Source organism: Felis catus, chromosome D2, assembly GCF_018350175.1.
Source record: "Felis catus isolate Fca126 chromosome D2, F.catus_Fca126_mat1.0, whole genome shotgun sequence".
Taxonomy (NCBI): Eukaryota; Metazoa; Chordata; class Mammalia; order Carnivora; family Felidae; genus Felis; species Felis catus.
Window position 1 is genome coordinate 87,427,458 of NC_058378.1, and position 23,658 is coordinate 87,451,115.

General features: G+C 61.5%; 2 protein-coding genes across 4 annotated transcripts in view; both read left to right on the plus strand.

Annotated features, from left to right (window-relative positions):
• Positions 1 to 18,537, plus strand: part of KNDC1 (kinase non-catalytic C-lobe domain containing 1) — a 66,107-nt gene extending 47,570 nt beyond the window's left edge. For 2 of the 3 annotated variants that reach the window (XM_019814037.3, XM_023241157.2), the window contains 13 exons: positions 3,204 to 3,297; positions 3,401 to 3,498; positions 3,971 to 4,191; positions 6,259 to 6,372; positions 7,477 to 7,624; positions 7,741 to 7,920; positions 8,445 to 8,651; positions 9,089 to 9,171; positions 9,454 to 9,604; positions 13,693 to 13,815; positions 13,900 to 13,959; positions 14,738 to 14,895; positions 16,181 to 18,537. In XM_019814037.3, coding sequence (XP_019669596.3) covers positions 3,204 to 3,297; positions 3,401 to 3,498; positions 3,971 to 4,191; positions 6,259 to 6,372; positions 7,477 to 7,624; positions 7,741 to 7,920; positions 8,445 to 8,651; positions 9,089 to 9,171; positions 9,454 to 9,604; positions 13,693 to 13,815; positions 13,900 to 13,959; positions 14,738 to 14,895; positions 16,181 to 16,412 — 1,869 coding nt within the window. In that variant the 3' untranslated portion in view covers positions 16,413 to 18,537. The other variant, XM_045040913.1, reaches the window with a different exon arrangement.
• A 3,644-nt stretch (positions 18,538 to 22,181) lies between these two features.
• On the plus strand, positions 22,182 to 23,658 carry UTF1 (undifferentiated embryonic cell transcription factor 1). The gene is made up of 2 exons (XM_023240314.2): positions 22,182 to 22,921; positions 23,055 to 23,658. Exons 1-2 carry the CDS (start codon positions 22,348 to 22,350, stop codon positions 23,537 to 23,539), a joined length of 1,059 nt encoding a protein of 352 aa, XP_023096082.2. The 5' UTR covers positions 22,182 to 22,347; the 3' UTR covers positions 23,540 to 23,658.

Below are 23,658 nucleotides of genomic sequence, written 5' to 3' on the forward strand. Positions count from 1 at the left end.
CGTGGTCCAGGACGCCTTCTGCTTCTGCCAAGTGTGGCCATGGCCGTGCTGCCCGGTTCCCATGTTTCTTCTCCATCATCCCGTTCTGTGTGAATTTTAATTCACATAGATTTAGTTTAAAATCAGTCAAAATGGTCCTTTCCAAAGAACCAGTCTGTAGTTCAGTAGCCTGAGAGGTGTTACTGACAAACTTCACACCCAACCTTAAAACCTGAGGTTGCCGAGACGCTCACCTGGGACGAGACCGCGTGAACCCCGTTCTGGCAGGTGTGTGACCCATCGGCCCCAGTGCCCACAAACCCGCTCCAGGAGAAGGGGTCTTATCAGCATCTGGACAAGCGTGCAAGGGGGCGACAGGGCTGGACAGGGCCTCATGCAGGGTGGCCTCAGAGGGTGCTCTCCCCATGGCTGTTCTGAGCCACGCAAAAGGAGGGGAGCCCTGGAACACGGGGCCGAGGCCATCCTTCCCCTCTCCGGCAGGGACCACTGCATCATCAGAAAGCCAAGGTCACAGAGAAGCATTCATGGAGGGCAGAGACACTCGGGTCCCTACACCCGGAAGGCAGAGGAGGAGTCCTCCGCGAACACAGTTCTGCGGGGCCACCCGCATTTGCCGCTGTGTGGAGATCTGTGCCATCTGACGGGACTGCCGTCAACGATGAAATGTTCCAGATCTGCACCATCCATCAGGGCAGCCACCAGCCATGTGTGGCTAACTGAGCGCTTGAGGTGTGGCCCACGTGACCGAGGAATTGACATTTTCATACCACTGAAATAGAAGAGCTGCTACACACGGCCAGTGGCTCCCGCGTCAGAGGCGCACTTCAGTCCTGCCCCCATGTACCCTGGGGGCCCGTGCTCCTCCGCACCCTGGCAGCTGGTGACCAGGGCCTCCAGCTGTCAAGTAGGGGAGGAAGATTTGGACCCGGGGCCACGTGGTGTCAAATCCCACGCTCTGCTCAAACACAGGCCCAGCCAAACGGTGCAACGGCAGCTTTGGGGCAGCTCGAGCTGCCCTCGGCAGGCTTCCTCCCCTGCCCTCGAGGGTCTCCCTCGAGGTCTAGATCGACCTCCTCCCCACGCGTGACTCCTCCCCTGCCCTCGGCAGCTTGCACTCAGAGGCCATGGGGGATCTGATTTACCAGCGGAGATGTGGCAGGGCCATGTGGTTGTGTTTGCACCACACTCCCAACACCAGGCACGGCCCCTGCCCCCCAGCTGCCCTGGGCCTAGAGGCTCCTACCCTCTGCTGTGGCTGTTGCCACCCCGTTATCGTAGCAGCGTGAAGAAGACAGCCACGTGAACCTCCTTTCAGTAAAACCACCAGAGAGAAGGGATTCAAATATTTAAATTAAAATATCACCTGCGTTTTTTATTTTACAAAATCATACAGAAATAAATGCTACCAATAAAGCAAAGTCCATGGATGTAGTTAGATAAGATCAGGGGAAAGCTTGTTTGGGTTTGAGGTGCTTAGATGTCCCCAAGTGAAAACCACAGTGTATTTGACTTTCAGATTAAGGTTCTTGTCAGTGTGGCCGCTTCAGGGCCCTGGGGCCACCTTGAACCCTGTTAACAGGAAGTTATTTCCCAGGGAGTCTGAGACCTCCCTGAGCCAACGCCTACCTTTCGCTGGTCCCCGGCCCTAGTCTGGTCCCTCACTGTACCCACCCACAGGAAAAGTAAACCCACAGCCCCAGCTGGAGACCCACGCTCAAGGCCAGCTCCCAGGGACCTGCCTGGCTTCCGGACCCCTCACTGCTCCACTGTCACATCCCTCCTCAGCCCTGGGCTTGGCCAGGTGGGGGCAGTGGGCCAGGCTGTATCTGTCAGCTCCCTCCTTGAAGGGAGGGGCCACGTTTGGATTCTGGTCCTTTCCAACATTCCCTGCCCTGAGTGGGCCTGCCCTGAGGCCTTTCCTGTCCCCTCTGGGTAAGAGAAGAACCCAGACTGTCTGCCCTGGAGCACAGAGCCAGGGATACTGCCCCTCCGGGCGAGCACCCTTGTGGACTCTCCCAGGAGGATGCGCCTCCTCTCCCTGAAGATGCAAATTCTCCTGGAGGGAGCTGGGGCCTCTGTCGCTGGGCTCCCTGGTGGGCAGTGACACGTGACCCAGCGGAACTTCCGCTGGCACCGCGGCCCTCTGGACGGTCCGCAGGCGGCAGCGTCCACAGGTCCAGGCCACTGTCCCCACGCAGGGGTGGCCGAGGGGCCGCAGCAGGAACTGGGGCCAGTCGCCCTGAGTCTATGGCAGGGACTCCGTGCTGGGGTCCCCCGGACAGCGGGGCCGAGGTGCGGGGTCGCATGGGGGTCCTGCAGGGACCTCCCCGGGCCGCAAGTGCCCCCCCTCCGGCCCCTCCCAGGACCGGGAAGGCGGTAGGCATGCGCCAGGCGCCCTCCCAACCGGCCGGAAGTAGTATCTGGAGAACGCTCCAGAAGGACAGACCCTCCGTGGGCCAGGGCAGGTGTCAGGGGTGGAGCCAAGGCCAGGAGGCAGGGCCTGGGTCGCAAAGGGATAGGGCGAGGCCCAAGCTGTGGACCCTGTCCGCCAACCCCCTCCTCTGCGGGCATCCTGGGGGCTGCTGGGGACCTAGCGGTCTGTAATTTTCTTTAAGTGGCTCAGTGGAATCCCTGTCTCTCATTGGCTGGGCTGTGGCAGCCCCTCATTGGCTGGATTATGGCAGTCCCGCCTTAGTTGGGCTCTGGCAGTTTCTCATTGGCTAGGCCATGACTACCTCTCACTGGCTGGGCTGTTGCCAGGACAGGAGGAAACCTTCCTTCCTCCTGCAGGGTGGTGAAGTGTATCCACCTGCAAGGTCCTTGCTGCGTCTTTACTTCACCGGGCCGTGGGCTGAGAGCTCCCTTGCTGGCCTCCTCCCGCTGTTTCAGCGCGGTTTCCCTTCACATTTCCTAGTGTCCTTGCACTAGGCCTTGCACAAGGCCTCACATCCCAGCTCGCGGATGGGCTGTTTGACATTCTGTGGCTGCTTGACAGCTTTCCTCCCAAGAACTTCCACATGATTCACATGTGTGTCCCTGCATGCTAACGTGTTTTCCGTGTGTGCATCTTGTGTAGGCCTTGCTGAGCAGTTGCTTTCGAGACAACAGACGGAAAGCCTGTTGTGAGCAGAGCCTGGGCCGCCAGCACCTCCTGCAGAGGGAGGAGGGCGGTCGCCTGGGCTCACGGGCTCTTTCCTCACTAGGAGCTGGAGCAGCAGCTCATGATAGAGAAAAGAAACTACCGGAAGACTCTGAAGTTCTACCAGAAGCTCTTACAGAAAGAGAAGCGAAACAAAGGTAGTGTTGCGTGTCCACATGCCAGAGCACAGAGTTGGACAAAGCCCCCCCCCCCCCCCGGGAGCTCAGGGGACCACTTTGTGCCACCTCTGCCTGCCCCCAGGTTCCGAGGTGAAGACCATGTTGTCCAAACTGAAAGGGCAGCTAGAAGAAATGAAGTGCAAGGTGCAGTTCCTTGGACTGGTCAAGAAGTATCTGCAGGCAAGTCCCCCTGCGTCTCTGCCCCTCCCACCCCTGCCCCTCCCATCCCTGTCCCTCCCATATCTGCCCCCTCCCACCCCTGCCCCTCCCCCCCTGCCCTTCCCATCTCTCCCCCATCTCTGCCCCTCCCCCCCTGCCCTTCCCATCTCTCCCCCATCTCAGCCCCTCTCACCCCTGCCCCCTCCCATCTCTCCCCCATCTCTGCCCCTCCCACCCCTGCCCTTCCCATCCCTGTCCCTCCCATATCTGCCCCCTCCCGTCCCTGCCCCTCCCATCTTTCCCCTTCCCTCAAGAGGCCTTCATGCTCTTGTGGATACCCGGGAAATCAGTCCCTGGGAAAAAAAAAATCATGAAAACGTGCCGCGATTTTTGAGAAGCCACAGCCATGCAGAGTGACTCAGCACCCATGTCCTGCAAGCACCCGGTGGCAGCAGGTCAACCAGAGGCAGCTAGCTCCCCACCCCACACACAGGTCATGTACGCCGAGCGATGGGGCCTGGAGCCCTGCGCCCTGCCCGTGATCGTGAACATCTCGGCGGCCCACTGCGACACGCTGGATTTCAGCCCCCTGGACGAGTCCTCGTCCCTCATCTTCTACAACGTCAGCAAGCACCCGCGTGGCGGCAGGCAGAGGAAGGCCCGCGTCCTGCAGGCCGGCACGCCCCTGGGGCTCATGGCCTACCTCTACTCCAGGTGCAGCCCCCGGCCCCTGGGGGGGTGGGGGGGACTGTGGGCTCCCCTGGGCCCCTGCGTGCCTTTTGAAAGCAGGAGGGAGATGGAAACAAAGAAACAGGCCCCCAGAAGGCGAATGAGGTGAAAGTCTTTGCCTCATCGGAGATGGGTTGGCACTTCTTTTGATTTAGGAAATTTTGAATCAGAACTTTAAGCTGCCTCGTGTCAGCTGCCGCTTGCCTCCTTTGCCGGGCTCTTGGCTGGACGTGCACCTGTAGACCTGGGCGTCTGGGTCTCAGCTGTGCCGGGGCAGGTGCCTTGGAAGAGAGACAGGGGATGTGGGATGCACAGTTAACAGCCCAGGGGACTTCTGAATTTAAACACACACGGGAGCCTCAGAGACCTGCCTGGATTCCATCCGCTTTGCCGGGTCAAAACACCCCTTAATTAATCGTGTGGCTTCCCACACGATCGTGGGAAGTGCGGTTGGTCCCACTGCCAGTGCGATTGGTCCCAGCCACTCATTGAACTATTTCTGCAGCTGCCGCCTCTCGGCAGAGCCCTGCACTGGTGCCTCAGACACTCTGACTGATCCGTGCACAGGGGCGCGTTCACCCTGCAGCATGGAGGACCAGTCCACTCACACCCAGGCTCGCAGGGATCCCCGGGCCGCCCCCGGCCCCTCCTCCCTTGTGCCCGCCCGGTCCATCGGCACAGCCACGTGTCCCCCTGGTACAGGCACAGGGCCTCCTGGCAGGTTCCCTTGACCCGATGGCCCGGCCCACGCCATGGGGGCCAGCAGGTCAGGGCTGGGTACAGACTACCTTCCCAGACAATGGTGGAGGCCTCCCCCGGTGCTGGCTTTGGGGGGCCCGTGACACACTTGGGGGCTCCCGGGGCCCTCTTTGAGCTGAAGGCTGTGGTGGTCCCAGAACTGATAGTCAGGTGTCAGCGGGAGACACTGGGGGCTGTCAGGGGACGAGGGAAGTACCCTGAGAGCAGAGGCGTCCTGGGCCTCCCGGGATGGCAGCCTCTTCCCATGTTCTCCCGAGGTGGGCTGTACCCGACTGTGCTGGGAGACTTCCCCTGGCGGGGGTCCTCCGACCAGCCCTGACCACCCGCCCGATGAGGGCGGGCTGTGCAAATACAGGAGACGTGCATGTGTGCATGTGTGTGTGGGGGGGTGTGTGTGCTTGGGGGGTGTGCGTGTGTGTGTTGAGGGGTATTACGCGGCATGCTGTGTATGTGCGTGCACAGCACCTCCAACAAGGGGAGAGCCCTTGCTCAGACCCCGTAGGCACCCCCTTCGTGGGGCAGGCTGGACCTGACCCCGGCCGCAGCACCCCCAGCTCCCAGGAGCCCCAGGGTGACCAGGTGGCTAGGCTCCCTCACCCTCCAGACACCAGGCCTCCACCCCGAAGCCCCTTCCAGGAGCCTTGCCAGGACCCCTGCACCTTTCTTTCTGGGACTCAGTCACTGCCCTGCATGGTGTCGCCCGCCCTGGGGTTCCCTGGGGCACCCCTGCGGGCGGGGGACGCTCATTCCCTCACCGACCTGGTTTTGCCCTGAAGAAACTGAGAACTTTGGGGCACAACGAGCAGCTCTCCTTTCTAATGTAGTGACTTCCAGTTTGGGGGCGGGGGTCACTGCCTGCGCACACGAGTCCCCCCAAACAGGTTCTAGAAGCAGATAGCGAGGGTGCCCTAAAACTCGATGTTAAAGAAGGTCCTCCCGCCAGAAATGGTTGGGAGTCCCTAACGTTACCACTACCCGCACGCACCTTTTACTTCTCCAAGTGCTTCTCCTGGCAAGGGCCGCGCATATCTACGTGCTCACACACGCGGAACTCACACGCCTTCTCGCTCACGCACATTCACATGCTCTCTCTCTCACATCTACCTCAGAACTGCTAACGGGGGCTGTGGGGAGCCGGGCCCTCCCTCCCCGCTTACCTGAAGCACAGGTAAGGTCTCCTGGGAGGAGCTGCCTGCCCGGGCCCGGGGTTGGGGACGGATGGAGCTAGGAGGCGGGCGGGCGGGGCCGAGCCTTGGCCTTGCCAGTGTTCTGAGCACCTCCTCTCCGCCCCAGCGACGCCTTCCTGGAGGGCTACGTGCAGCAGTTCCTGTACACCTTCCGCTACTTCTGCACACCCCACGACTTCCTGCACTTCCTGCTGGACCGCATCAACAGCACCCTGTCCAGGTACGGCCCGGCCCACGAGGCGCCACACAGGCGCACGGTGGACCCCGTGGCGCCTTGTCAATGGCTGTGAAGGGCCAGGGGGGCCCTGCCGACCCTGGCCAGGATGATGGCTGTGCCTGGCCGGAGAAGGCAGAGCAGGAGGGAGGGTGCGAGGGGACGAGGCGCCCAGAGAAGGGAGGGAGCAGCAGGAGGGGAGAGTGGCTGGGGCACCTGGGTGGCTCAGTGGGTTAAGTGTCAGACTCCGGCTCAGGTCCTGATCTCGCAGTTCTTGAGTTCGAGCTCTGTGCTCACCGCTCAGAGCCTGGAGCCTGCTTGGGATTCTGCGTCTCCCTGTCTCTCTGCCCCTCGTCCGTCCACTCACACTCTGTCTCTCTCTCTCTCTAAGATAAATAAACATTAAAAAAAAAAAAAAAAGGGAGGGGTTTTAAAGGAGGGGAGAGTGGCCGAAAGAGACCACCGATGCTAATGGAGGAGGCAGGGAGGGGATGGCCTGGGTGGGGGCAGGGGCAGGTGGCCTGGGTGGGGGCACGGGGGGGAGGGGGGTGCTGTCCTGCAGGTCCTCAGCCCTCCTCAGCAGCAGCGCATAGGCAGCCCAGGACTGCAGTCAGTGAAGGATGTATGGACTTGTTCTGGCCTGTTCTCTGACCTGGCCTGTCGTCACCACAGGCTCCCTGCGCCTGCCTGGCCCATCAGCCATCACCTCCCTCCTTGGGGCGGGGACTCGCAGGGGACACCTCCGTACCCCTTACTCCTGCACGTGTGGAGCCAGGGCCCCACTCTGCCTCTCGTGGCGTGTGCTCACACCGTGTGCCAGACCCCTGGCATCTCAGCCCGAGCTGCAGGGGTGACAGGTGCCTCAGGACTGGCGCCAGGCAAGGCTGGCGGACAGGCAGCAGGCCCCTGTCCCGAGTCGCTGAGCCCGAGGCCCAGCTGTGCGGCCACGGCCTCTCTCTTCTGTCCCCTGACACGGGCGAGATAGGGCTGAAACACCCCTCGAAGGCAGAGCCACGTTCAGACCCCACTCACACCCCCCTGCTGGGCAGTGCGTGACCCCCAGCAGCAGACGGACCCGGTAAAGCTTAGGTCTCTGCCGTCTGCCTCCAGGGCTCACCAGGACCCCACCTCGACCTTCACCAAGATCTACAAGCGAAGCTTCTGCCTCCTGCAGGCCTGGCTGGAAGACTGCTACACCGTGGACTTCACTCGGAACTCCGGGCTCCTGGGCAGGCTGGAGGACTTCCTCTCTTCCAAGGTGAGTGCGGCCAGAGCCGGCACCGGGGCAGCCCCCGCATGCCCGTGGGCAGGACTCGGGGTGAGAGCCACCAGCCCTGTCTGGGTGACGAGTGACCACCCTGTGCTTCTGCCCAGATCCTGCCCCTGGACGGCTCTGCAGAGCACCTGCTGGGCCTCCTGGAGGTGGGCACTGACCGGCGGGCCGAGGGCACCTCACGTGGCACAGACCTGGAGGGCCCCAAGGAGGCAGAGGAGGACACCAGGCCTCTCAACGCCCTCTGTAAGAGGCTCTCGGAAGACGGCATCTCCCGGAAGGTGGGGGCCTTTCCCGGACTGAGGGGACGGGGGGTCTCCTGGGGCAGAGGCAGCACAGCCCAGAGAACGCAGTGCACGCACGCATGCATACACACATTCACACACGCGCTTGTGCACTCACACGTGTGGACACACGTACAGACACACGCGCGGCCCTGTGAGGCTGGCACTTCCCGCCCGTCCTCGCCCTGGACGAGGACAATGCAGGAGCCCCGGCCAGGTGCCCAGATGACCTCACGTTCCTGATGAGTGGAACAAATCATTGCCAGGAAATGGCCTAGGACGGGGGCCAGGTCTGAAGGGACCTGCCCATGATATATGGGTACGGCGCCACACTTCTTCAGGGGGGGACCTGCTGAAATGACCAGGACAGGCGTCCCAGAGCGGTGGGTGGCAGAGATTGGCTCTGCGGCTCTCTCTCTCTGAGCAAGGGCCTGGAGCCCTCCTGGTCCTCCCCACCCCCACCCCCTCCCCTCTGGGCTCCTCCTCCCGCCCCTTTAGCACCTTCTGACCTCGCCCTGCAGAGCTTCCCCTGGAGGCTGTCCCGGGGCAACGGGCTGGCGCTGCCCCACCACAAGGAGCGCCAGTACACCATCGCATCCGCCCTGCCCAAGCCCTGCTTCTTCGAGGACTTCTACGGCCCCTATGCCAAGGCCAATGAGAAGGGGCCCTACTTCCTGACGGAGTACAGCACCCACCAGCTCTTCTCCCAGCTGACGCTGCTGCAGCAGGTGACGGGGCCGGCCAGCCTGGCGCGGGGACGCCACGGGGAGGGACGCGGGGGCCCTCGCTGGCTCTCTGGAGTTGCTGGGCGGACGTGCGGAGGGCAGTGAACTTGGCGGGCGGGGCTGCGCTCTGGAAAGGCCCGGACTCTGCTCCTACTCCCACCCCTCCCCCTGCCCACCGGCGCCCGCGTCCCTGACACTCCCGCCTCGCGAGCGCTAGAGGGCGCCCTGTGGGCCTCCTCCCACCTGGCGCCCTGAGCCCCGCCCCCAGGTGTCCCGCCATCCTGGGCCCCAAGTCACTTGGCGGGTGAAGGTGGTGATGGTGACCCAGTGATCCTACCTGCTGTCACCACGGCTGGGCAAAGAGGCCCCCAGAGATGCTGCCTTGTCCACAAGGCCCCTGGGAAAGGTGCCCTGAACATCTGCGTCCTTGTCTCCGACAGGAATTGTTTCAAAAGTGCCATCCCGTCCACTTCTTAAACTCCCGGGCCCTGGGCGTCATGGACAAAAGCGTGGCCATCCCCAAGTGAGTGTGCACCTGCGGGGCGTCACCCCAGAGCTCTGGGACAGACAGATGGCTGGTGGCAGGGGCTTGGGGGCTTCCCCTGAGTGTCTCGTGGACACTCTTGGCCAAAGGGAGACGCCGATGTCACAAACGTCCTCGGAGCCAGACGCTCCCCGCTCCGCCGAGCCCATCCTGCCGGCCCCACCCGGGTCCGGAGAGCCCCCTGCGGCCCCGGGGGCCCGGGCGGGGCCGCGGCCGCACGTCCTCACCCCTCACCGGCATGCACACGCCTGTCTCTTCCAGGGCCAGCTCCTCCGAGCCTCCGACCGCCAAGACGTGCAGCTTGTTTCTGCCCAACTACGTCCAGGACAAGTACCTGCTGCAGCTTCTGAGAAGTGCGGACGACGTCAGCACCTGGGTGGCCGCTGAAATCGTGACCAGCCACACCTCCAAGGTGGGTGCCCGTCTCACAGGAGGGCCAGGGTGCAGCCACAGGGGCGCGGCGTCTCGCGGGGGGCCCCGGTCGTCCCTTCTCCGCGCACGGGGCAGCCTCAGACTCCGCCCGAGCAAGGGTGAGAGCCGTGTCACAGCCTCTGTGGACAGCATCAGGCACACCACCCGGCTCGCCTGCCGGGCACCGTCTGTCACACCCCGACCCTAACACCGCAAATGCGCACCGGCTCTGAGCGCCGTGGCAGCCCCTCGTCCGTGCAACTTCCACACGTGTGCCTGTGCACACCTACAGTGTCACACGTGCACGTGCAGTCTTACACAAATGCACTCTCTCACACACATACCCCCTCACACACTCACGGCCACGTGATCATTCCCTCACACACACTCACACACTCACACTCCCTCTCACACTCACATACGCAGCTGCAGGGCTGGGAATTGTGACTCCCGGCCTTCCCGCTAACCTGAACTTTTCGAGTGTGGGGACCAGCTTGGTTCCTGTCACAGCCCTGCAGCCAGTACAGTGCGTGTTCTCAGCAGGTTCGTGGGATAAACAAAACGGGTCAGCGGTCCAGTCAAGGTGAAGGTCTTGCCGTTCTAGGGCCCCTTCTACGCCCCGCCGGCCTTCCCCCTGACGGCCAGTCTCTCAGCCTGAACTAACCCACCTGCTTCCAGCAGTGCACCAGGCAGGCCAGGAGGGACAGTCACCTGCCTCAGAGCCGGCGCCTCCCTCCGGGTTCCCACTCACTCACGAGGGGCTGGGGGAGGACGAGTCCCCGGGCCCCGGTGCGTCCCGAAGGCCTCCGCTTTCCTGCCACCTGAGGCCAGCCCTGGCACGGGGCATCGCCGAGCCCTGCCCACTTGAACTGCCACACTGGCATGCTGAGGCATGAGGTTGGGACCACAAGGGCTCCTCCCGTGGGCGGATTCCCACCACTTCGCAGGCGGCAGCAACCTGAGGGCAAACTCTGGCCCAAACATAGGGCTCCTCCTGCGAGATCCCCATCACCGCTGCCCCTGGGCTGAGCATGACAGGGGAGCTCAGGGGTGGGGGACGCCATCGTTCTGCCCCCGGAGCCGCCCCCAAGCCCACAGGGGCCACCCCCCCCCCCCATCACATGGCAAAGCACAGAAAAGTCTATTCCAGCACCTGTCTGCGATTTCTTTTCTTTTTTTAATATTTCTCTGCGTCCCCCTGACCCCAAAACCCACAGGGCAACCCAAGACCCATTAGCAAGTGCAGAGTTCTCTACATTTTCCCCCTTAGGGGAGAATTTTCACACTTTAGAGATTTATTAGCCCTCACTTCTCCAAGATGTGGGAACAGGGAGCCTGGGCTTACCCGGTTTGTTCTAATCCACGATGTTACAAATACGGTGACATCGGAACGTAGCTTCCCTAAACCAGGTCTTCAAACAGGGGCCTGTGTGGTTAGTCCTCATGAGGACTTCCAAGGACAGGTCCAAGGACAATCCACAGCCACTCCACGGCTCTCCCAGGATTATCCCTATGTGAGTCCCCAAAAAAGAGGGACGAAGGCCCCCTCCCAGCCTGAGAGGGAAGGTGAGCTCGGTGTCCCGAGTCTGCGGGTGCCTGCCCAGCAGGCCCACACGGAGCGGCACGACACCTTTGAGGGCCCGGCGGTCAGCACGATGGAGCGGATCTCTGGGCGCACACCCGGGCACCCAGCCTGGAAGGACAGTAGGGACCATGGTGTCACTGGGGCAGAACGCCTCCTGTTGTCGCGAACGGGCCCTGTGTCCCCACAAGCAAAAGACAGAATCATTCAAATGGGCAGTACTCAGCCGCATGCAGGAACCACCGGGGCCAAGAGCCTGTGCGGCTCATCGGGGGACGTGTTTCCAAGGAAACTGCACGCGAACCTTCGACAAAAGTGTTTGTCACGTTCCGACGTATGTGTTGTTTCACGTGTTGTGTGTTGCTTACCGTAATGTCAGAACAATCCAGAAGACTGGCTTCTCCATTTGTCAACTGTGGTCACAGAAAACTGTCAACATTCAAATTCTGAGGCAGAGAATGCAGCGGGGCCCTGGGGACAGCATACATCCCACGCACGTGACGCGCTGGGGAAAACGGAATGGAAGTACAAGGTGAAGGACAGGAAACGGTGTGGAGTTTGTCACCTTCAAGAAAAACTTGTTGACTTTTTCTAGGTGAATAATGGTGGGTTTGAAGGCAAAACCGCATTTTGACTTCTTCAGGTAATTTTCCAAGTGATAGAATACAACAGCCAAGAGAAAGAAGCAACCCAAAGGTCCATCCACGGACAAGTGGGTAGACAAAATGTGGCCTATCCACGCTATGGAATAGTATTCAGCCTTAAAAGGGAATAAAGTCGGGGTGCCTGGGTGGCTCAGTCGGTTAAGTGTCCAACTTCGGCTCAGGTCATGATCTTGTGGTTCACAAGTACGAGCCCCGCGTCGGGCTCTGTGCTGACAGCTCAGAGCCTGGAGCCTGTTTCAGATTCTCTGTCTCCCTCTCTCTGACCCTCCCCCATTCATGCTCTGTCTCTCTCTGTCTCAAAAATAAATAAACATTAAAAAAAAAAAAAGGAATAAAGTCATGATACAGGCTCTGGCATGGCTGAGCCTGGAGCACGTCATGCTCAGGGAATAAGCCAGTTCCAGAAAGACAAATGCTGTGATTCTGCTCTAGGAGATCTCTGGGGGGGGTTCCAGCCACACAGACAGAAGGTAGAAAGGTGGGGGCAGGAGATGGGCGTAGCTGTTTGACAGTTGTGGCCTCAGTTTTACCAGAAGAAAGCTCTAGAGATCTGTGACACAACCCAGTGTCACTAACGCTGCGGAGCTCTATTAAGAGTGCTTACAAGAGTAAAATTTCTACTGCATATTTTTTACCACATTTTTTTAAAAACAAAAATGTGATGGAACAGTTTTATCTGAAAGTGCTGGAAATTACATACTTCACATCTATTTAAACACTTACTTATTTTTGAGAGAGAGCACCCGCAAGCAGGGAAGGGGCAGAGAGAAAATCCCAAGCAGACTCCGCGTTGTCAGAGCAGAGTCTGGCACTGGGCTCAATCCCACAAATCTGAGCCAAAATCAAGAGTTGGACACAACTGACGGAACCATCCAGGCACCCCTATTTTGCATCTGTTTAAATACATGAAGAAAAAAGTGGGATGTCAACTTAAAAAGTATGAGCGAGTAAATGTCTTCCAAGACTCTTTAAGAAGCACTCAGGCCAGACAGCTGGGAGGCCACCATGGTGGATGAGCTCCAGGGGCCCATCTGTGTGACCTTCAATGGCATCAGAATCACCACAGACAAGGTCAAGTCCAGTGGAAAGACGTGTGGTTGGGACCCACAGGCAGACAACTGTTCCCGCCTGAAGGATGGCCCTGGCCCTGGTGACAGTTTATAGGGTGAGGCAGCTCTGAAATGAGGGGTCAGCTGAATTCTCTAGAATCTTCTAGAAGCCTCTGGAATTGTGTGAAATCCAAGTGCTATCTGTGGGTCCATGAACCCAGGACCTCAGGCCTCTGAAATGGCACACGCGGTTAGGAATGAGAATCCCACCGGGTGTTCCTATCAAATCTGGTGAATTTGCCAAATCTGCTGACTGGCCACCCGCAGAGGAGCAGTGGGGCCCGTGGACCCACCCCCTGGTCAGGCGCTGAAGCCCTTCCTGCAGTGGAGTCGCGCCAGGCAGATGAGAAGCTGCTCTTGGCCACGAGATGCATCGGCTCCGGGGTGCCCTTCTGGGTCCTAAAGCTGTGCCCCCTGCCCCGTGTGTCTCACTCCTAGAGCAGAGGTTTGTCCTGGGAGAGATTTTGCTTTGGAGAAGGGAGGCTGACTTCTTTTCACATCTTCGTGCCTACTGGGTGCTTGCCTTTTCGTTTTGTGTTTCCGAGTCATGAGCGTCCTCCTGCCCCTCACAGCCATCCTCTGAGACCTGAGCCCACCTGCCTCCCCTCCACACGGGTGGCGGGCCTCCTGTCCTGTGTGCCCTGGTGCTGGGCTACTCTAACGGGTCCTCAGATGCTGTCTACCGGCTCGTCTTAACCCGGAACACACCGAATGTGTCATTTTCTGGTTTCAGTTGCAGGTGAATTTACTGTCCAAGTTTTTGCTGATCGCGAAGTCTTGCTACGAGCAAAGGAACTTTGCGACAGCCATGCAGATCCTGGGCGGCCTGGAGCACCTCGCAGTGAGGCAGTCCCCCGTGAGTCACCTCTGGGGGCGCTGGCCAGGGGCGGGCGTGTGGGCACCGGCACGGCCACGGGGGTTCACCGTGCTTTTCTTTTAGGCCTGGAGAATTCTACCCGCGAAGATAGCAGAGGTCATGGAAGAGCTGAAAGCCGTGGAGGTACTGGTGCTGTGCCTGAGCTTCTAGCAGCTTCTGTCCACCTGGGGCTTCCCCTAAGGATGCACCGTGTGCACCTCCGCGGGGCTCACCGGGCAGAGTCTGCGTCGTGGCCCCCAGACCGCACGGCCCCCTCGGAGTCGTGCGTGGAGCAGCCCGGCTAGCCTGGTCTTGCACGCCTCCCCGTGAGGCCTCTGCTACTCAGCTGGGCAGAGACCGAGGGGCCAGTGCCAGGGTACAAGTGCCCAGAGGACCAGACTGAGCTGAGCTGGCCCTCTGGCCTCGGTGCTTCTCCCCAAGTACAGAGGCACCTCCCTCATGAGATCAGAAACGAGGAAGCGCTGGAACGGTGGGCATTTCCCCAGATGCGGCAGCAGGAGCAGAGGCCCCGCGGCCCCCACCCGGGGCCCGGCCCCCTGCAGGGCGGGAGGGCTGCTGCGTGTCCTCGGTCGACGCCGGAAACAGGTCCCTGAAGCCGGCCGGCCTGGGTCTTATTGTCACTTGGGCAGCTGGGTCACCTGGCTGTTTTCTGGAGCCCGGCAGAGAGTAGGTTAGGAAACGATGGCGGGACGCGTGCGGCTTTCTGCTGGATGTCCGGGTCCCCCGTGTCTGCCAGTCTCAGACATCCGCACCGCCGACCCCCGTCCAGTCATCCCAGGCACGCTTTGGATTGGATGTAAATCAGTGCTGTGCAGCCCCATGCAGGGGATTGGCTGAGCTGAGGGCCCTGGACTGACTCTCACCTGTCTCCCCCTGCCCACGCCCCCGGCTGGGCCCCCAGGTCTTCCTGAAGAGCGACAGCCTGTGTCTTATGGAAGGACGGCGCTTCCGGGCCCAGCCCACTCTGCCCTCGGCGCGCCTCCTGGCCATGCACATCCAGCAGCTGGAGACGGGGGGCTTCACCATGACTAACGGGGCCCACAGATGGAGCAAGCTCAGGTGAGGGCCTTGCTCCCCACGGCCCCATGGGCCCCTCGCGCTAGAGCTGTCTACACAGCCCGCTCCTGCGGGGCCGTGGTTCCCCTGCCCGACACCCCTGGGCGCTCGGCATGCCTGGGAGGTACAGACCGGGGGCCGCTTGTGAAAGCCACCGCGGCGGTCCCAGCCAAAGCGGGCCATTGCTCATTTCTGCCTCGGAGGATGCGAGCGTGCCCGGAGAAGCCCGGCCTCCAGCCCACCTCTCCGGGGAGCTCCAGGCCTCCTCCGAGACGCCCCCGCACGTCTCAGGACCGGGCCAGCCCTTCTCCAGTGGGCCTGCACCCACCCCCCCACACACAACCCCCCCAGCCTCACACCCACCCTGCTCTCCTCCCGTCTCTTCTCCACACCAGCCACGTGCACAGCCAGGTGGAAGCTGGTCAGACCACAGTCCAGCTGCACTCAGGCTGGAGGGCTGGCCTCAGCAGGCACGGCCCAGGGGCCTTGGAGCCCAGCGGTTCCAACCTGCTATGTGCAAGGCCTCCTTTAGGTCACCAACTTAAAAAGTGCTTAAGAGACACCACAGTGCACGTGAATCCGTGTCAGCAGAATGGCAGGCCACGACCCAGAAGGCACAGGGGATGAGACCTAATGAGGCCCCTTCTTAACTCTATCGTACGTCTGGATCCAAGAGCCTGGTCCCCCACACTGGACCATCTCCGTCCACAGTCGCGACGGGAAGACGTGTGTGGAGCCCACGGCTTCCCCCCTTCCTGGACCACCCCCACCCCCACCCCCACCTCCGGGGCTGTGTGGCCTCTGTTCAACTTGCAGCTCTGAGGGTAGGCAAGCCCCGCTCCACAGTGTCAGCCAAGCCCCGGGGTGTAAATGCCCCCACGGTGGTGGCTCTTGAACTGTCAGGTGATGTCCCTGAACACAGAGCTGGGGGGAGCATGTGCCGAGTGGCCCCTGCATCTCCCCACCTCCCGTTTCTCCTCTGCGGGCCCTGGATGGCTGACACCGGGGTCTATTCACGTCGGAACCCTCAGCACTGACCAGACCCGACACAGACGTTCAGTAAATGTTTGTGGGACGAAAAGTGGACGGATGGACAGAGGGACGGATGGGAGCGCGGGTAGACAAACAGGCCTGAGTAACGAAATGAGGTTTGGCCGTCAGAATAAATACAGAAACTCACCCAGAGCTGATACCAGAAGAGGTTTGGGTTAGACGTTTCCGGTGACGCGCCGGGAACTCCCAAGCCACGGCCTCGTGCGAACTAACGGTTCGCTTCTCCCCAACACAGGAACATAGCCAAGGTGGTGAGTCAGGTCCACGCGTTCCAGGAGAACCCCTACACGTTTGCCCCCGACCACAAGCTGCAGTCCTACCTCAAGCAAAGAATCGCCCGCTTTAGCGGGGCCGACATCTCCACATTGGCGGCCGACAACAGGGCCTCCTTCCACCAGATCACCAGCGAGAAGCACTCCCGCAAGATCCAGGACAAGTTACGGAGAATGAAAGCCACGTTCCAGTAACGGGACGGTGGATGTGATGAGAATGCCAAATCGGGGACAGGACTGGGGCAGAAAAGAGCCGCCCGCTTGCCGTCCAGGCCCAGGAAGTCCGTGCAGCCCAGCGTCTGCTGCCCCGGACGGGGGACCCCCCAGTGCAGGAGCCAGGGCCCAGCCGCGGCGTCGGGGTGCATGCCCGGGGGGCTCGGGGGGGTGGAGGCTCGAGGGCCTTGCCGAGAGGGAGAGGATGGGGGCTCTGGTGGAGGTTGGGGTATTGCTGCTAGTTTAAAACTATATTTTAAAATTAACACAAAAATAGAATAAGTAAACTCCCCAGGAGCCACATACCCATTTATACTTCTTAGAGATAAACCGCTCTCTGCCAACTCTCCAGGGATCCCGCCCCCCCAAAACCCCACAGCCACCCACCCTGACTCAGAGCATTGTTTTCTTGAGTCCGGCTTATGTCTGCCCAGCAACCAAGGACCAAACTGACCTCTGACCCCCATGCCAACCATAGGCTCCAGGGGTGTCCGAAACCTTCCCCTGGGGCCCTGAGGCTTCCTTCCCAGTGGCCCAAGCCCCAGCCTGGGCCCACACTCCTACCCTCAGGCCTCCTCCCACCCCACAAAACCCCCCTCCCCACCCTCAGACCTCCCCCATACCTCACACCTACCCCTGTCTCCCAACCTCCCGCTCCCCACCCCAGGCCTACTACCCCCGCAAATACCCCCTCCCCAACCCCAGACCATCCCCCAAACTCCTCCTCCTCCTCACCCCCAGACCTCCCCCCACACGCAACATCCCCCTCCCTTCCACCCAGACCTCCCCCAGATCTCCTCCCACATCCCAGACTTCCCCCCCAACACCTCACACCTATACCCATCTTCCACCCAGACCTCCCTCTCCCCACCCCCTGACCTCCCAAATTCTCCCTCCCCACCCCCAGACCTCCCCCCACACCCAAATTCCCCCTTCCTACCCCCAGACCTCCCCCACACCCCCCTTCCCCTGACCACCTCCTTCCAGACCTCCCCTTTAGGGGCCCAGCTCAGCTCACCCCCATTCCTGCCAAGTGGGGGTGCCTGAGTTTTGCGGCCCTTGCCCCAGCAGGCAGCCCCGCCTCTGGTTGCTGGTGAGGGAGCACCTCACGGCTCCACACCGGCAGCCCCCCAAGTGCCCGCGGCCCCTGCCCAACCCCCACCCCTTAGGACAGTTCCTGGTGAGGCCCTCGAGGCTCTGCTTCCTAGCAAAGCGCACAGGATACAAACAGCAGCTCCGAAGCCGACTCGAGGCCTCAGGGGCCCTGAGAGCCTCCCCCAGCCCCATCTGGGGGCCTCAGGCCTGTGGCCCAGGTCCATCTGCCGCCAGCAGCCAGCATGCACTGCACACGCCTACGCCCGGGCTCTCACAGCTTGCCTTCGCTAGCGCTCGTCAGAACCGCGGGGGAGGTGACGTCAGAACTCGGAGGAGGTGACGTCAGAACCGCGGGGGAGGTGACGTTCGCCGCCTGGATGGAACCAAGCTCTTCCCCGAGGCTTGGATTCCAAACAGCTGGTGTTGAGTATTTGCTCAGCGGCCAGAAGACCCCTCGGCCAGGTGTACAGGGACCAGGAAGGTGCGGTCACGGCCCCCACACGGGGAGATCAGGCCCCCTGGCACCGTCCCAGGCGCCACCGATCTTAGGTTGCACATCGTTGCAAGACCCAAGGCTGTTCTCTAGAGTCTCAGAATTGGAGATTCTTTAGAACAGCCAGCTGTTAGTATTTCTGGGGAAATAGTTACTTGTGATAAAATACAGAGTTGGTAATGTCAAGATGTGTTTCCCACACAAATTCATTTGCGACACGTAGGTCCTGCTTAAACGGAATATAAGAGGAACTCGGCACTCCCCGCCACGCAAGTTCGGGTTTTTTTCTGGCTTTTATATGAGGATTATGTTCTACCAAACAACACTTACATTTTCAGATTTTGAATTTAACAAAGGTGGTGTCACAGAGCCTGAAACTGCGGGTCTGGCGCAAATAAACATTCCAACCGTAACAGTTTATTCACGGGGAAGTGACTGGGCTTTCAGCTTAAGCACGATCGTCTGCATGTCGCCCAAATGTCACTGGTACAGATTTCTAAATAAAGTCATTTCTACCAAGATGGCTTCCGTACGGCTTGTCTCCAGACTGACACTCGCACCGGGAGTCACGTGGGCTCCTCCGTGGCCGGACGAAGACAACTTCAGGGGTGCTCGCGAAGGCACCAGGGGACGAGAAGCACCGGCCACAGCCAGTATGTCCTTGGGTGGCACGGAGAAGGGCCAGGTCTGCCAACTCGTTTAATTCCAGCCCCCCAGAGCGGAATCCCAGAACTGCTGGGCCCATGAGCGCGCGGTCTCTCCGTTGCCATAGGAGGCGTTTGCCTGCAAACCACTCAAATTAGGTGAGCCACCAAAGCTCGTTCTGCCACGGACTGGGCGTCCCCAGCCGGTTCCCACCCGAAGGCTGCCGGCCTCACCCTGAGCCTGAGGGCAGGACGGCCGGGTCCTCCCTCACCAGGGCAAGACAGGGATGTTCCTTGAGGCTTGCTTGCCGCCGGGAAGGGTCCTGCCAGACACTGCGAAAGGAGGGGCAGGAGACCAGGGGTTCGAAGAATTTGGGGACAAACATGGTTCTTTTCTGTGGAAAAGCCACCCGGGGAGTCCCTGTAATAAAGGGTAAAGTCCCCCGCCTGGCAAGAGCGTCCTGTTAGAGTCACGTTACCGCGCACGGTGGCTGCACGGGTGGGTCCCAGTGTCCCAGTCGCGGGTGGGTGGGTGGTTTGGGTCCTCACCCACCTTAAAATCACTAAATCCTGGTCTCTCTTCCCCCCTGAGACAGGAGGACCGGGATCTCCTTCCACTGCACTGGGTCTAATCAAATCAGCAGGTTTTCCTTGAGGACAACTGACAACCAGTGACCCTTTAGGCCCCCAAGCGAGCCATGCTTCCCAGGTCCCCACGCTGGGCAGTCCACTCCTATGCCGATGAAGGCTGGCCCGGTGTATCCGTGCTCTGGGGAAAGGCCCCACCACGGGCGACGTTTGAGTACCCCGAGACCACCATGCTGGAGCAGGCCCAAGGCAGCAGTCCTGAGCGGACGGAGCGGAGACGGGAGAGACGTCCGGCCAGCGGGCCCCGGAGCCGCCCGGGCACCGGCACGTGCCGCTCAGAGGCCTGTGGGGCCCCAAACAGCCAGGCCAGGGCCCCGGAGACGGTGCCACACCCGCCCGCCCCAGTCCCAAGGGAACGCCCAGCAGCCCACCCGAACCCTCGTCCTAGCTCTGACCACGGAATCAGCGGCATAACCAAACAGGGCCAGTGCCGGCCACTGCTCAGAGTCAACGGTTATGCCGTGGCGCATGACGCGGCTCCTTGTTGCGTGCTGAGGGGCAGACGGCTCCCCGCGCCGAGGTGGTCGTCTGCTCTGTGAAAGAGGACCCCGTCAGCTGGCCCGCCCACCGGCATTAGCCCCCAGACGGGTGGTTTGGGGTTGTTTGCCGTGGCTCCTACTGCTGTCTGAAGCTTGCTCTAAAGGCGGGAGGGATTCGCACGGGCACACTGTGCCTGGAGCTGCCCCGGTGTCTTCGGCTGCCTCCCACCCCTTTGGGGGGCTGACCTAAGTCTCCCTGGAAAACAGTGTTTTGAAAGGAAACTGCGAGGCCAAAGACCATATTAGGCCTGCACCCCAGTCGATGGACTGACTTCTCCCGGGGAACTCGGCTCAGCAGTCCTAAAGCTACTTCCCTTGCACAGTAGGGTTGATCCATAAATACGTAAGCTGTAGATAAGGGAGCCGGGGCCTCCCGCTGTCAGAGAAAGAAGTTGCAGCAAAGCCAGTGGGGAGGCCAGGTGTGGACACGTGGGCGGGGGCACATACACATGCTTCCTAACTCACCCTCCACGGGGCCAGCACACAGCCCAGTCACAGCCCCACTGATGCGCTGGGTGGATGGGCCACCCTGTGCGCTGTGGGGTGTTTCCCAGCACCTCTGGTCTCTACCCCCTACATGCCAGCAGCAGCCCCCAAGTTGTGACAGCCAACATCTCCAGACATCAACAAACATACCCTGGGCGGGGGGGACTACTCCCCACCGAGACCCAGTGGCTGGGAAGCAGTGACACCCCAGTAGCAACAGGCACACCCGTCTCCAGATCTTGGATTCCAGATACCACTCTCCCCAAAAGAAGGAACCACAGGTTTTTGGAGAAATGGCAAATTGCTTGATTCTAGAGCTGGAGTGGGGAAAGCACAAGATGATCAGAAGTCTCTGGTAGCGGCACAAAGCAGAGAAGTACTGGGGGTTGGGGGCATGTCAGAAGGACACAGGACGAGAGGGAAAGAGGAAGAGAGCTGGGGCGATCCGGGCACCTCCAGCCGATGGCATGGGACGGCACCCCGTCATGCAGGACGGCACGAGTCCACTGATAAGGAAGAATTACAGGAGAGCCCCAAACAACACGTGGCCACCCCCCTCAAAGGGCAGCCCGCTCACCCCCACGCGAGGGGTGCACTTGGTGACCGGACAGTGGAGAGGTGGCGGGCACCCCGGCAACGTCTGTCTTCTTCCCAAACGCCCACAAGCCCGGGCTCATCATGAGAAGGCATCTGACAAACCCAAGGTGAAGGACACCCACAAAGCACCGAGCAGTCTCCTCAAAGTGTCCAGAATGTGGACAACAAGAGTGGGAAACTGCCAGGGTCCACATGGGACAGAGGAGGCAAGACGACCACACTCGGTGCGGTGCCCTGGACCGGGTCCTGGGACAGAACAGGCTCGTTTCTGGGAAACCTGCTAAGACCCAAGTCAAGTCTGTGGCTCAGTCAATGGTGTTCTGCCAACGTGAATTCCTCGGCTTTGACAAAGGTGCCGTGGTCCCACGAGATGCTCCTCTGGGGGGGGGGGGGCACAGGGTCTCCAGTCCCTTCTGTGCCACCAATTACCCCAAACGAAAAAGTTGTAAAAACGACTATAGCTAGTATATGGAAATACAATTGATTTTTGTTTATTGTTGTACTCAATGACCTTGCTAAACTCATTTACTAATTCTAATAATGTGGTTGCAGATCATTTTGTATTTCCTACATTTACAATCATATCACCTGAAAATAATGATGGTTTTACTTCTTCATTTCCAATTTTATAAACCTTACTCCTTTTTCTTGCCTTATTGCTCTGGCTACACTTCCAGAATGATGTTGAATAGAACCAGTGATGCTGGGGCATCCTTGTCTTCTTCCTAGTTGCAGGAGGAAATGCTCAATACTCTCTATTAATCTGATGTTAAGGGTAGTTATTAGAATAAAGCAGTTTTTTCCTGTGAAGTGTGTGTGTGGGGGGGGGGAATGAATTATGACACCAATTCTGAGCTCTGGTCATAACTCAGCAGATCCTGCCCTGAGCTGGCTGCACGCAGCGGCGACCACACCTCGGTGCTCACATCAGAACCACGGCAGGTGGGGGCGGGGCCCAAACACCAGCGCCTCTGCGAACTACTGGCGGGGACGCGCCTGAGGCAAATGGGAGGGGCGCGGGGGCGCCTTTGGGAGCTGGAATGTTCCACGGCTAGGTCTGCGCGGCGGTGAAAGGGCACGGCACATGCGTAAAAAACGAATCGGACCTTGCGCGCCTCGGGCAAGCTGCCGTATCCGTTTGTTCGTCAACTCCAGAGTTTAAAAAGTAGACCCTCTGTGGTTTGTCGGGCTGTTCCTAGCCAGGGCCCGGGCCGGCCCAAGTTGAAGTCGGCTGGCTGGGTGGGGGCGGGGCGGGACGGGGCGGGGCGCGCGGGGGCGGACGGCGTAGACCCGCTACGGCTCTCGCTCGGGCTCCGGCTCCCGCTCCTTCTCCGGCGAGCGTGCACCCTCTGATCCCGTGCAGGCGGCCTCTCTCGGGCCGCGGCCCCGACCCCACGCGCCCCGCCGGCCCCGGGATGCTGCTCCGGCCGCGGCGGCCGCCGCCGCCCGCGCCCCCCGCGCCGGCGTCGCCGGCCAGCCCCGACCCCGAGCCGCGGCCGGCCGGGGGCGCCCCGGGGACACCGCCCCGGCGGCCCGCCTCGCCCGGCGCGCTGGCAGCGCCCGCGTCCCCCGCGTCCCTCGGGCTCCCCGGGTCGCCCGTGTCCCCGGGCTCGGCGCAGCGCACGCCCTGGAGCGCCCGCGAGACGGAGCTGCTGCTGGGCACTCTGCTGCAGCCGACCGTGTGGCGCGCGCTGCTGCTCGACCGCCGCCAGGCGCTGCCCACCTACCGCCGCGTGTCGGCCGCGCTGGCCCGCCAGCAGGTGCGGCGCACGCCCGCGCAGTGCCGCCGCCGCTACAAGTTCCTCAAGGACAAGCTCCGCGACGCCCAGGGCCAGCCGTCCGGGCCATTCGATGCGCAGATCCGCGAGCTCATGGGGCTGCTGGGCGACAACGGGCACCGCCGCGGCCGCCGCCGTTCCCCGGGGCCCGGGCGCCCCCCGCGCGGCCGCCGGGCGGCCGCCGCCGCACACCTCTCGTCCGCGGGACCGGGTAAGCGGGGGCGGGGGCGGGTGGGGGAGCGGGGGCGGGTGGGGGAGCCGGGGCGACAGCAGGGGCCCCTGGGCGTAAGAGCCGCGGCGGGCGAGCCCCCGGAGCCCGGCCCGACGCCCCCTCCGCGTTCCAGACGTTCCGCCGCCGCCCGTCACCCGCGACCCCGACGCAGACCCTGCCTGGACGCTGAGGTTCAGCCCGACGCCGCCCAAGTCTGCAGACGCACCGCGCGCTCCCGGCTCCCCGACGGCGTTCTCCACGGTTGCCGCCGCGCCCGGCCGCCCCGAGGACCACGCGCCTTTCCGCGCCGCGGCATCCCCGCCGCCGCCGGCCCTAGACCCCGCCCGGGAGGACCCCGACTCTCCGTCCGGCCGCCCCGAAAACCACGCGCCCCCGCAGTCCGCGCCCCCGTCGCTGAACGCCGCCCTTCTGCAGACCCTGGGGCACCTGGGCGACATCGTGGCCATCTTGGGTCCGCTGCGCGACCAGCTGCTGACCCTGAACCAGCACGTGGAGCAGCTGCGCGGCTCCTTCGACCAGACCGTGTCCCTGGCCGTCGGCTTCATCTTAGGCAGCGCCGCCGCCGAGCGAGGCGTCCTGGCCGACCCGCGAGATTGAGGCCTGGCTGCCCCGATCCTTTCTGTACGATCACGTTCCCTCCGCCCTGACCCCATCCTGCGGCCCTCCCCTACTCCAAGTCTAGGTATGTTCAATAAAAAGATTGTTTTTTTCCGATA

Bases quoted from the DNA above. Each gene is read 5' to 3' on its own strand.
- UTF1 (XM_023240314.2), top strand. From the start codon at position 22,348: ATGCTGCTCCGGCCGCGGCGGCCGCCGCCGCCCGCGCCCCCCGCGCCG. The intron at 22,922-23,054 runs GTAAGCGGGGGC...TCCGCGTTCCAG, and splicing joins CCTCTCGTCCGCGGGACCGG to ACGTTCCGCCGCCGCCCGTC.